The sequence below is a fragment of the Sardina pilchardus genome, chromosome 10 (assembly GCF_963854185.1).
Source record: "Sardina pilchardus chromosome 10, fSarPil1.1, whole genome shotgun sequence".
NCBI classification, from domain to species: Eukaryota; Metazoa; Chordata; class Actinopteri; order Clupeiformes; family Clupeidae; genus Sardina; species Sardina pilchardus.
The window spans coordinates 14,619,393-14,633,457 of NC_085003.1; the positions used below are offsets into that span (position 1 = coordinate 14,619,393).

General features: G+C 47.6%; 1 protein-coding gene across 1 annotated transcript in view; it reads right to left on the reverse strand.

Annotated features, from left to right (window-relative positions):
* The window catches only part of dapk2b (death-associated protein kinase 2b), a 24,118-nt gene extending 10,870 nt beyond the window's left edge, over positions 1–13,248 (reverse strand). Inside the window, exons 1-2 of the mRNA XM_062546561.1 lie at positions 13,124–13,248; positions 11,999–12,224 (exon numbers count right to left, since the gene is read on the reverse strand). Coding sequence (XP_062402545.1) covers positions 11,999–12,075 — 77 coding nt within the window. The 5' untranslated portion in view covers positions 12,076–12,224; positions 13,124–13,248. The remainder of the gene's footprint in view (positions 1–11,998; positions 12,225–13,123) is intronic.
* Positions 13,249–14,065: the final 817 nt, after the last annotated feature.

Here is a 14,065-nt window from a genome sequence, read left to right on the forward strand (position 1 = left end):
TCCGGCTCCCACATTCCTGCCCTGAGTCCAGGTAAATCACAATTTAATGAGCAATAATGGCAGAGCCATCCTCTTAAGCACACATAAGACTGGATGCACAGAGGGTAGATTGAGCTGCTCATCCAGCCAATCAAAGGGGGGCTTTCAGAGACGATGAGAACATCTCACTGCATCATGATTGGCTCGCTCTCCGTCACAGAGTTCCTCATTTCCTCTAGGGCTGATAAAGAACCCGAGGATCGGTTTGGGTTTGTCCGACTGGACAGAACCGACGGCAGGAACAGCATGGACACGAAACAGGCTTTCCCCATCTCAGCCACCAGCAGTAGAGGAGGAGTGGGGAATTAGGGCCCAATAAAACAGATATTAAAAGACATCGGTGGGCATGTGAGAATACGTAATCGGTCAGTCTGAAGAGATTCAGGGGAGACGTCTGTCTGTCTGTCTGTCTGTCTGTCTGTCTGTCTCTGAGTGCCACCACAAAGTGTCTCTCCCCAAAGGCAGCGACAGAGGCAGAGGCAGAGGCGGCAGGAGAGAAACTCCAGCCACTGGAGCAGGAGGGTGAGGGTGGTGGGAGAGACCCAAGAAACAAACAAACAAACAAACAAACAGACAAATAACAGAAGCTAGAAGAAAACCCTTCCCGTAGAACGAAAGACGTCAGGTGGGGGTGGTGAGAGACCCCAGAAAAAAAAAAATCAATAACTAGGCAGGCACGCACACAAATAAATAGCGAAGCGAGAAGAAAGCCCTTCCTGTAAAGAGAGAGAGAGCAGTGAGTGAAGGAATGCCTCTCTCCCACTCAGAGCTGCTGCTGTGGTGGTCAGGTCCTCTATGATCTGCTGCGGCATTGGTCCGCTCCCGCGGCCAGTCATGCCAGCTCTCCTCTCTGTGGGCACTCCTCTGCCTGTGCCCGGAATATGCCAAATATTTGTGAGTAGAGGAGAGCACTTCTCTGTCTCCATACAGTATGCTTGTGTGTGTGTGTGTGTGTCTGTGTGTCTGTGTGTGTCTGTGTGTGTGTGTGAATGATTCCCAGGGCCTTTTCCTGTATTTGTATCCTCAGAATACTGCAAATAAACAGCAGTTAGGAAAATAAACCGCACTGTTTCCTCTAGATAAATGGCTTATACCACATTTACAAACGACACTTTCAGTAGCCAAGACCACATACAGCAACAGTGGCACTGCATTGCACGAAACATTATTGAGTATTTTGAAGTTGCAAAAATGCTCAGTAGTCCAAAAAGTACTCAATTGCAAAGATACTTGGAACGGTAGTTTAAAATGATTCTGCTCAATTTCTAAACAGAAAAAAAAAATCTATCAATACTCATAACCCACTGAAAGAAACATGCCGTAAAACAACAGCATCTGTGTCAGCACATCCACAACCTACGGACACACATTTCTGTCCCTACATGGGTGTGTGTTATGGTAGCTATCCTGTAAGTCATATGAGCTGAGAGACATGACATTAAAGGGGGTATGGAATGGGATGTGTCCATTTCAAAAGATAACATATATGTCAGTAGGATGTGAGCAGTAATCCTCACATGAGGGGTATGCTAGTGTAAACATCCGCAGGACGGCGCTCAGACGGCCCCTATCTCGGCTGACTAAGCATCCCAAAATGCATTGCTGCATGCCATCGGTGACCTGGTCACTGCGCTATCGGTTGGAGCGCCGCCGAGTCCGGGAGACCGACTCCACCGACACTCAAGCACGGCCTGATAGGTCAGGGGGACCCTGATAGCAGAGAGAGGAGGAGAGAGAGAGAGAGAGAGAGAGAGAGAGAGAGAGAGAGAGAGAGAGAGAGAGAGAGAGAGAGAGGAGAGTGAGGAGTAGGTGGTGGAGATGGAGGGGGGGAGTGAGCGAGAAAGAGAGTGAGAGAGAAGGAGAAAGTGGGAAAGGAAAGAGGTAGAGGCAGATAGAGGTGGTGGACATGGGAACAGAATGAGAAAGAGAGAGGGAGACAGAAAGAAAGAAAAGTAAAGGAAATAAGGGAGAAAGAAGAGAAAGCGAGAACAAGGAAACTAGGGAGCTACACCGATAGGCATATATGCATATGGGCAGAGCATGTGGGAGAGAGGGAGAGAAGCACAGAGACAGAAATAGAAACAGAAAGACAAAGGAACAGAGAGGCAAACAGAGAGAGAGAGAACAGTGAGGGCACTGAGTGACAGTGGGAGACAGACAAAGCACCAGCGGCATCCTTTCAAGCCCTCGCACTTACACAGGGGGTCACCCCATAGAAATGTGACCAACGCCGGTGAGATCACACCGCTGGGTGACTCAGTTTATTTTCAGTCTTCCGGGGTCCGTACATACACACACACAGACACACACACAGACAGTAAAACTACATTCAGCGGGGGCCCATTTGTTTTTTAAGAGGCAGCTATTTGTGTAAATGGCCTCAGCGCTGCGTCTGAGAGTCGGCGCGCTCAACAAGGAGCGCCGCGCAAAAGAGCATCACAGCAGCACCAGCACAGAGGGGGGTCAGCAGGAGTGGACGTGACTCAAGCACTTCAGAGTAGGAGGCAGGGCACAGACACAGAGAGGAGGAGAGGAGGAGAGGAGGAGAGGAGGATAGAGAGAGGGAGAGAGAGGGGGGGAGAGGTGAGGAGTGAGTGAGAAAGAGAGAAAAGAAGAAAGAGGATGAGGGAGGAGAGAGAGAGAAGCGAGGAGGGGAGAGAGATGTGAATAGGGACAGAGGGAAATAAGAGACAGTGAGGAGGGAGAGAGAGAGGGAGGGAAGGGAGAGGGATGGAGAAAGAGAGAAATGGAGAAAGAGAGGGTAAGTGGGCAAGCGAGAGAGGGGCAAGGAGAGGGGGGATCGAGGGTAAGAGAGTAGAACTAATGAGAGAGAGAGAGAGAGAGAGAGAGAGAGAGAGGAGAAGGGGGAGAGAGAACGTGACACAGTATTTTTCCCACCCCATACTGTTATCAAATTCATTCCAAAGCTAGCATAGTGTGTTACTGCACGTGTTTGTGTCCGCGTCTGTCCGTGGCTATGAATGTGTGTGTGTGTGTGTGTATGTGTGCCTATAAATGTGTGTGTGTACTTTGCCTGCATGGCTTCCAAGTGCGTAGGCAGGGGGAGTGGCAATGTATGTTGTTGAGTGTGTGTGTGTGTGTGTGTGTGTGTGTGTATGGCTATGTGTGTGTATGCTTTGCCTGGCTTCCAGCACAGACATCCAGTGCATAAGCATGTGTGTGTTCATATGTGCATGTGTGTGTGTATGTGTGGGTGTGTGTGTACATGTGTGCATATGCGTGTGTGTGTGTGTGTGCGTGTGTGTGTGGGTTGGTGGATGGATCATCTGATTACAGACACATCATTTCCTGTGTTCTGCAGGCATCCCTGCTGAGCTGCAGAGTCCCTCCTGTGTGGCCCCCTCTTACCCATCTGGCCCTGTGCAACGCTAAAATTAGTCCCCCTCCTCTCACCACCACGCCTCCCGGTTCCCACCTGCTTGACCTCGCACTGCACTGATGGGCCTGCTGAAGGTTTTCTGTGTGTATGCATGTGTGAGTGTGTGTGCGTGTGTCTGTCTGTATCAGTGTGTGTATTCATGTGTCAGTGTTCGTCTCTAAGTTTATAAGTTTGTGTGTGTGTGTGTGTGCGCACGCATGCGTGTCGTGTCGTGTATGTGTGAGTGTATCAGAGTTGGTCTTTAATTTGATAAGTTTGTGCGTGTGTGTGTGTGTGTGTGTGTGTGTGTGTGTGTGTATGTGTGAGTGAGAGAGAGTGTGATTGTGTGTGTCTATGTGCGTGTGCTTTTGTGACCATGTGTATGTGCTTGCGTGTGTGTTGTCTCAGGGCTGTCCCCCGACAGTGTAACCCTCTCAGCCACATTCCAGTCCACTCTCTGGTCAACTAGACCTGTCCGCACCATCAGTGGCTCCATGTTCTCCTCACTATTAGTGGCGCCCACCGTCAGGAATTCTCCATCCTCCTCCCGCGCTTCTCCCATCCAGTTCTCCCTCTCCCCCATCACTCTTAGGCAACTTGCCCTTTTACGTGACTAACCGCCCCCCCTATCCTCCTCCTTACCCTCCAGCTGCTCCAGTGCTTCAGAAAGTCATGCAGACAAAATACAGATTTAGACACAATACACAGCGCTCACTTATGGGAGAGTAAACACACTCGCACACACACTCGCTCCTCTCAAAGGGAGCAGATGAGCTGGTGTTGGATTGGCTGTGTCCACTAGCGGAGCCCTGAGAGCCAGCTGTTCCCTATTAAGCTCCGGCATGGAGGTAACTGCATTAGGGACATTAGGGACACTGGTGGCCTATCAGCAGCGAGCGCACGCTGAGGCATTTATTTGAGCTATCAGCCATGAGCAGTGAGCTGATGCACAGGGCTATAGAGCCAAACATGATGTCGGTGCCCATGTGCACTCAGGAATGCACACACATACAAACATGAGGGTCAGAATAACACTGGTGAGGTGACTTGATTCAGAAGGAGTGAAATCAACTCCACTCTGAGCTGAAGTATGTATGAGCGCTCGTAAATCCAACTCTAGAGTACAGTAGGTTAAAAAAGATGATTTTAATCATTTTGAATATTTGAATGCAACCATGTTAAATTACATCCTGTATTAAACCACTGCACTGCACAGAACATTTGGCTTTACCGTTGTAACCATGCCATGTAAAATTGGCCCGTACAGCATCTGAATGGTGTTTTATCCATCAATGTTGGAATTCATTTTGCACTCACAGCATTTTTCTCTGTGTGTTCTGTGACCCAGTAAAATTCAGTCCAAGGTCTGGCATTATCGCAACAGCAAACAGACAGGGGACAGAGGATCAGGGGTTGAGGCAGCCAACGGGCCAGGGCAGTTTAGGCAATAAACAGGGAGGAGGGGGCAATCTGGGGCATGCCCCTTAGACAGAGCCAACACCGCCACAGGCCAGTTCCATTCTCACTCTCTCACCCTCTTCTTCTTTACTCCTTACACAATATAGACACTCACAAGTGTACCAACGTGCACACCGGCCTTGTAAAAAGATTAGCCGTTCCCCTTCAGGGAAATTCCACACCTGGGCTGAAAGTGTCTTTCTTTGTGTGTACGCATGTGTGTGTGTATGAGTTTGAGTGAATAAGTTTGTGTGTATGAGTATGCGTATGTGTATGAGTATGTGTAAGAATAGCTCTCCAGGGAAAGCCCACACCTGGTCTGGAAGTATGTGAATGTGTGTGTCTTGAGTGTGACGTGCTTTTATGTACTTGTGAGTGTGTGTGTGTGTGTGTGTGCAGTGTTACTGGCTACCTTTGGGGCATTTCAAATGTGTTTTTTTCCATCTCTTATATCAGCAGCATATGTTACCTCTGGAGACCAGACCCAGCCCTGTTCCCCTTGAACCAACCCTGTTTCCTTACAACACCACTCAACCCTGTTTCCCTACAACACCACGCCACCCTGTTTCCCTACAACACCACTCAACCCTGTTTCCCTACAACACCACGCCACCCTGTTTCCCTACAACACCACTCAACCCTGTTTCCCTACAACACCACGCCACCCTGTTTCCCTACAACACCACGCCACCCTGTTTCCCTAAAACACCACGCCACCCTGTTTCCCTACAACACCACTCAACCCTGTTTCCCTACAACACCACTCAACCCTGTTTCCCTAAAACACCACTCAACCCTGTTTCCCTACAACACCACGCCACCCTGTTTCCCTACTACACCACGCCACCCTGTTTCCCTACTACACCACTCAGCCCCGTTTCCCTACAACACCACTCCACCCAGCCCTGTTTCCCTACAACACCACTCAACCCAGCCCTGTTTCCCTTGAACACCACGCCACTCAGCTTCACCAGTAATGTACTGTACTGTACTGTACTGTACTCTACTCTACTTACAAACACACTCAACTTCACCAGTGCTGTACTGCACTGTACAAACACACTTAGAGACCCTGCAAACTCATCTAGATAGATAGATAGATAGATAGATACTTTATTGATCCCCAAGGGGAAATTCAAGGTCCCAGCAGCTTAAGACACCACACACAACATACTGTACACTACAATGTAAATCTACACATTCAGTCACAATCTACACACTCAGTCACACAATGTCCTGGGATGGGACAGCGGGCAACCCAACAATTGGAGAAACAGAAGATATTATATTTGCTCGATCTGCTGTCCGTCAGACAGAGAAATGTTAGGTTTGGACTATGACCTGGAGAATTGAGGTCTGTACTCCTTTACAGTGATGCTCAGGCTTCTTTTCCGTAAAAAGAGACGAGGAAGAGAGAGGCACACAAACAAACAAACAAACAAACAAACAAAACAAGCGACAGAGCGTACAAAGGAGAGAGGGAGAGGCGAACGATAAGGCAGGGGGAGAAAGAGACAAATAAGGCAAGGGCAAGTCCACATGAGAGGACGAGGACAGCCCATTCCACACATGCCTGTGTGTGTGTCATGTACAGTATGTGTGTGGGTAGTATGGGAGTGTGTGTGCTCTAGGTGTGTAGAGGCCTGTACAGTAAGATTGAGTACCTGTAGAAGTGTGTGTGTGTGTGTGTGTGTGTGTCATACAGTAGATGTGTGTGTTTGTGTGTGCATGTGTGTGTGTGCGTGTGTGTGTGTGTGTGTGTGTAGTGGCCTGTACCCTAAGCCTGTGTGCCTGGGGGTCTCAACTGAGTTTCCACTCCTGACAGCTGCAGGTTATTATCCTGACCATGGGGCTGTGTTTGGAGCTTTGTGGCGCCAGCCCAGCATTCACACACACACACACACACACACACACACACACACACACACACACACACACACACACACACACACACACACACACACACACACACACACACACACACACACACACACACACACACACACACACACACACACACACACACACACACACACACACACACACACACACACACACACACACACACACACACACACACAGCAGCCTGGGGGAACCGAACACTGGAGAGACCAAACCTGTTTCATAATTGATAATTCTTGATAACATAGCTCTGTGTCTCCAATACAAATATCCCTCACTCTCTTATGAACATGGTGTGTGTGTGTGTGTGTGTGTGTGTGTGTGTGTGTGTGAGAGAGAGAAAACATATGTGTTAAATTAGTTTAGTATGCAGTGGACATGTGGACAAGAGTGCATGTAGAGGTGGACACTTGGGAAGGTGGGTGGATAATTATATAAGTGAGTGTGTTTGTGTGTGTGTGTGAGAGAGAGAGAGAGAGAGAGAGAGAGAGAGTGTGTATATGTGTGTGTGTGTGTGTGAGAGAGAGAGAGAGAGAGAGGGAGAAAGAGAAAAGAGGCCAGACAGACAGACAGGCGGAGAGGTGTTTGCACACACCCCTGCCTAAAGAGGTGCAAATGGAGGCTTATGATTGGAATGCTGATCCATTTCAACCAGGTGATAAAAACACCAGCTCCAAACATCCAGGCCAGCTCTAGAACAAGGTGCTGACAATGTCATACACACACTCACACACACACACTCACACACTTTCATCTTTGTTTCACTGGCAGACTTAGCTTTCCCTTTGCCAGTTCTGTACAGTATATTGGGTCATTGTGTCCTCTCTCTCTCTCCCTTGTCCTCTGCCCATCTACCAGAACTAGCCGCCAAAGCAGCCACTCTCTTTTCTACTGGCAGAGCAGACATGGCATGACTGAATGACTGACGACTTATCATTAACTTGACTGACAGGCCATGATCTCAGTCACACGCCTGGATGTTCCCAAGCCAAAAGTCTATTGTCATGGCAGTTATCGGCATACTGTGATGTCGCAGCGTCATATTTTGTTTACAGTAGCTCCACTTACAGTACAGCTACTGTTTCTAAGCAAGGCATGTGGAAGATGATCAAACTCCCTCTGCCATTCTCCTCCATGAGCTGAGGATCCAACTCATTCTATAGGAGAGCTTCACCTGACATGTGGTAGAATAGTTGTGGACACACAGCACTAGGTTACAGAGAAACAGCGGAAGTCTACAACAGGCAGTGTGTGTGTGTGTGTGTGGGGGGGGGGGGTTAAATTCAGGAATACCTACCGAACGGACATTGAGTTCCCTTCATTTTTCTCTGCTAAAAATAAACACATACTTCCTCAAAGACTTGATGCAAAGACGGCCATCTCCTCACATACACACAGACCTCTTATGCTGTGAGGAAGCTACGGCAGCTGACTGTGCAGCTGTTTGCGTACGTGTCTGGAGGCATATCTGTATTTTAGTTCTCTACTGAACGGACGCCGTCATCCAAACCAATTTACCTGGACAGTCACTCATGCCAGGAGTATGTCCTATGAGTGTGACGTGTGCTTGTTTTGTCTCTAACACACAACCTTAGCGTTTCTAGGACCTGCAGGAATGCTGCCCTTTACAAATCTGTCACAGATGAACCATTCTGTGCTCTTCAGCTCTGTGGCATTTGAATGTCACTGTGGTTGATCTATCTATGCAAATTGTACAACACAACTATGAACATGACTAGCTTTTAAATACACTTTCTATCTATATCTAAGTATCTGACTTAATAGAGCTGCGTGATGACTCTGAAGTATGCAATGTTTCCTGTTCTTATTTCAGCTAGCTTTTTTAGACCATGGCCATCTTCCTATTTCAGACATTCAGGCAGTCCTTCTCCGTAGCTCGCTACTGACACGAGTAGCCTCGACCAAACATCTCACACTCATCGGTATCTTTGGAATTAAGTGCAAAGCTGTGGTACTCCATCATCTTGAAACCTGTATTTCCACAACCACAGAGAGACTCTCGTTTTTATTGGGTAACATCACAGCTGTCATGTCAAACAGGTTCTCTGAAGGTGCTTGAATTCACTTCATGACCGCACTGAGACTGCAAAATGAAACTGTGAAATCACATGCTTGGCTGTATTTGCAGGGGTCTAAGCTATCAGTTGTGTGCATCTCTTTGCTTCACTTCCTTATTTCTAACCACTTGTCTATTCAAGGATGCGACGCCTCGGTGCACTAGGCCTGAGGTCTTGCCTTTATCACATTGAGTTCCTGAACACTTACTGCACGTCAAAAGCACAAACACACAAACACATACAGTACATGCACACACACACACATGCATAGAATGTCTGGGCATTTACGATTGAGCAATTTGTGTGAGTGTGTGTATGTGTGTGTGTGTGCGTGCACGCATGTGTGTGTGTGTTTTAGGTAGAAAACTGCTGACCAGCTCATGCCCTGGTCCCTGCACTCTCCTCCTCTCTCCAACCCCCCACCCCCCACCCATGCAGTGCCAGCCCAGTTAAGCCATCTCATGGCTCATGTCACTGCCTTGCTGGCCACATTGCATAAGAACTCCTCACGTCTCCCACCTGTTTGCTAACGGGCAGAAGAGAGAGTGACCCCCCCCCCCCCCATGATGGTGGTGATGATGGTGACATATCTTTTGTGTGATCCAGGGATCTCTGCTTCAGGCCCTGCACCAGCCCTTGTAGGGCCACGGGGGAACCATTACGCCACCGGGCCTGGAGAGCCAGGGTGAGGGTCTGATTGCATCTGATGGGGCTGTTTTCTAAGCCCAGCAGTTAGTGACATTTGTGGTCAGACTCAGTGCCAAACACAGCCATTTCACAGCCATTTCACACTTTGTTGTGTTGATAAGGGCACCGGGTCATTTCCTGAGTACATATAGGTAAAGAAACATGTTAGGCTGCTGCAGCCCTCTAAGTCACAGTCTAGCTGACTTAGAACACATGTGGCTTCATGTGATTAGGTGTGTGGTGTGTGTTATGTGTTATGTGTTGTTCCATTGGGGGTGATAAAGACATGTTGATGACTTAAATAAGCTGTGATCTATTAATCAGTCACTAAAATAGCAGCAGTGTCCACCAGCGCGTCTACTGGACATGATTGGCCTCTGATTGGTGAGTTGGACACTCTCCATTTAGAGTGTTGGGGAAATTCCACTCATCTCTGGAACTCTGAGACCCTCTGTCTGCACCTGCACTCCTCCTCCATCTAGGAAACATACAGTACTCATCGCTCTCAAACTGTCAGAGCAGATGATTCATGAGATAACATCAGTCAGTCTCTCTTTCCCCTCTATCTCCCTGTCCCACCACACACACACACACACACACACACACACACCCACCGACCCATGTGTTACCCACAAACATGCCTTTGACACCCCCACCGGAAACGGTGTCATCTCTGAGTAGGATGCAGAAGAACATAATCATGACCAGTTTTGACTTTCTCTGCCTCTTTCTCTTTTCCTTATCAATCTCTCTCTCTCTCTCCCTGTCAGCAAGTAAGTGGTTTCTTTTTTTCCCTCTCTTTCAAATATCCCTGTAATTTTCCTATCATCTGGTTCTCAATCACATCTCACACATTCCCCTCTCTGCATTCATCGCTCCATTATTATCACTCTATCATTCTATCTATCTATCCATCTCTCTATGACTGTATCTCTGTGACTCCATTCATTCTCACAGTTTTTCATCAGCCTTTGTATTCTCATGGGGTTATGCAATTGTCACGGTAGTACAGAACATGAGAGAGAGAGAGAGAGAGAGAGAGAATTTCCTCTTTCGTTTCACTGTCAAACTTCTCCACATAGAAAAGTAAAATCTGCGCTTGTTGACGTCTATGGGAACTTCACCCATAAGTTTCAGTCGGCCAGCCCACCGCTGAGCAATGGAGCAGTGCTTATGGGAGTCCCTGGGGGCTCCTATTGACTCAAAGGGACCTTCCTCAATGAGCACATGGTGTAAGAAGTCAACAAACGACAACAAATAGACATCAAAAGGTCTTGAGTGACGTAGATACCCTCTTCACTCAAGTGACTCTACACACACACACACAAACACACAGACGCAGACGTCTGAATCCTCCATTGTGTGAGTGTGGGTGTGCCAGAGAAACTGCATGACAATGACAGACAGCGGAACACAAATAATGTGCCCTCTGTGGAAACCTGACACAATCAGAAGCGTCCGAGCACCTGGACGCAGACCCAGGACTGTGTAACTCACACCTGTGTGTGTGTGTGTGTGTGTGTGTGTGTGTGTGTGTGTGTGTGTGTGCATGAACTCCAAAGCCAGAGCGCATGGCAGTGCAACGGACACCTGGCTCTGGATGTGCCGTTCTTCCCCTTGTAAAAACAGTCGCACCTTTCCTGATGCATGTTCGCATCCCCAGGTCAAACGCCCGACATTTCCCCCTCTCAACAGATTTGCAACTTCCAAGTGGTGAAACAGACACTTCCCAGGCACCGCGCGCTCACAAGCTGACATCCTCCCCTCTCTCCCCTGCCCTGCCCTGCCCTGATCACTAGCCCCAGCAGGGATGGGAGTCTGGGCTGCCTGTTGAGGCAGTGTTTGAGGGGAATGTTTTTTTGGAAAGTACACAGCAGAACATGAGTCAGGAGAGAGAGCGTAGAGGCCAGGCAACACCCATCCCCATTCTTTGGCGCTGACAAAAGAGTCCAACCGCTCATTTTTTTTTCTTTTCTTCTTTTAATCAGCTATATGGAGTTCAAAGACGGCTTAACCTCTATGTCCTATTCGACCTCTTCTTTAGGAGTCAACAACACAAACACAAAAGGGCAGGAATGAACAGCAAAGTCGGGCCAGAGAAGAGTTGAACACTCCAACACCAATCCCAAAGCTTTGCGACAGTGCAGAGATATGTCCATAATTACAGTGCTATGCATATACACAGCTGTGTACACAAGGAAAGAAGCGGTCTGTCTGCAATCTCAGCTATGCCTGTAATTCTCCACCCTTTTCTGACCCTTCCCATCACAAAGTTCAAGTGGACACACTGCATTCATGTGCTCCTCCACTGGACCCGTAGGGACACACCAAGTGCCAGAAATACGGATTATGAAAGCACAGCACTCATACACAGATATGTCTACATGAAAGTACAGCCTATGGGGGTATATTTCCATGTAACAAGTTATAAGCACACGCCAAGGGGTTTACTCACCTGCCAAGTTCTTCTCCAATTTCATAAAAATCCTCCACTCGTTGTTGCTTGAACACAGCCATGCCTAATGTCCTCATTGATAACGATTGTCTCTTGAGATAACGCGGGCAGAAGAGTTGCTGTCGTGACGTCTCTCTCTTTCTCTTCGTTATAGCTTACGGACCGTCAATTGGTAGTCCTACGGGATGAGGAGATGTGAACACTGAGTCCGTGGTTGCGGCTGCCCCTGGTAAGTATGAACAGGAAGACACTTTCACTCACACACACGCCAGCGCAGGTCTCTGCACGCAGCGCAACATTCCACCCATCAACCCCCAAGAGGTGAAATTACCACCACACTGTAGCCTAACCCAGGGTTGTGTTGACACACTGCCAAGCGCAAACGTTGACCCTGCACTGAAAACACAACTAGGACACTAAAGTCGGTCGCACACAGGGCAGCCTCAAGACTAGACGGGGAATAATCTGTGTTTGTAGAGAACACGACTGAAAACAACTTTTTTTGGGAACGTAGCCAGTGGCGCCCGTTGTGTTGGGTTACAAGGTAGCCTGATCTCCCCTTGAATAAATGAACCGCTGTTCAGAAACAAAGCTGAATTAAGACGGATTAAGCTGAACAAATAATGGTAAAGGATCAAACGAGCCCAAATGTATACTATGCGTGTTTGTGTTGCTGTGTGATCCAGTCAGCCTACCCTTTAATTCCTCTGTCACTGGCTACAGTATATGGCAGCTATGGGAAACGATTGGCTTCTACAGAAGCTTATCTTGCATAGGCTACATTAAAACTGGACCTGTTATATTCGGCTACTCTGCATCCCCATTCAGATAATACCGCACAAGCCTAAGGTACATGTGTTATTTCAAAATGTTTGCCTTTCAGGCTGGTCCCACTGATCGGCTGTTGCACACCCTCTGATCTAGACGCAGCAGCATCAGGTAGTGTTCACCGTTGCTATAGCCTTCAACATATCTTAAAATACATATTCTGTGCTTCTTGTAGATTTACATAATTCTTATGATTGAAGACACTTTGTCTACGCTCTGTCCAAATAGCTCACGCTGGACAAACTGTCAACGCTGTGAAATCTAGATAAGAATTCGAATGAAATGGGATGTTCTTACCTTGATATTATTATTGCCAGGTCTTGGAGTGACTCCACATCGTAGTTTAAATAAAACCTGACGAGAGTGGGCTTCTTCAAGTTATCTCTAACTTAGGTGCGCAGAATCTACTCTTTGCCTAGGGTCTGTCAAATAAGTATAGTTATGCACTCAGTGGTGCGCCACCTAGAGTCTATCGAAGAAAGCGCAACGCCCAACCTCTCCAAACTTGCGTGTTTAAAAATGCAGCATGACGCACAGGGTGATTCAATAATAAAATGGCAACATTACAGGTGATGTCACTGGTTAGATTGTAAATGAGAGTCCCACTGAGCAATTTCAATTAACGGAGCTGGAGACAGCTGCTTCACCATCATGACTAATGGAAGTTAGGGAACATTGGAATTTGATGTTGCAATCCTTTTCACTGAGCTGTGCCGCATCCTTCATGGAATGACTGCCCAGTACTGTACAGTGCCCCATATTGTTCTATGCTCATCTCCACACAAACACTCAAATACAACGTACAGGTTTGTGATCAATAAGCAGTAGTTCCGCTCATCTCCCCACTCCCTGACAATCAAAGTTTAACTCACTACTTCAGAAATCTTCACAATCTTGTTTATTATCGGTTGTTCGTCTGTCTGACTAAATTGTTCAAACACACACATATGTATGTATGTTGGAAACATTGTTAGCGTTAATTTACAGTGCTTGTATACAGTGCCTTGGCTAATTCAACTTTAACAAGCCCCAGGATTTAAAAAAAGAATAAAAGCTTTCAGTGTGCTATCTCGAGTCGGCTGCAGGTAAGGAAGAACACTGACCCCTGCAGGAGGTCGAGGAAGCTACCCAGCCAACAATCAAACCAAGAATCAAACATCCATAGAGGACTCCGAGCATGATCAAACTTGTGTGTGCAAGTAGGAAGCACCCATGTACACAACCAGCAGCTCCTTAGAG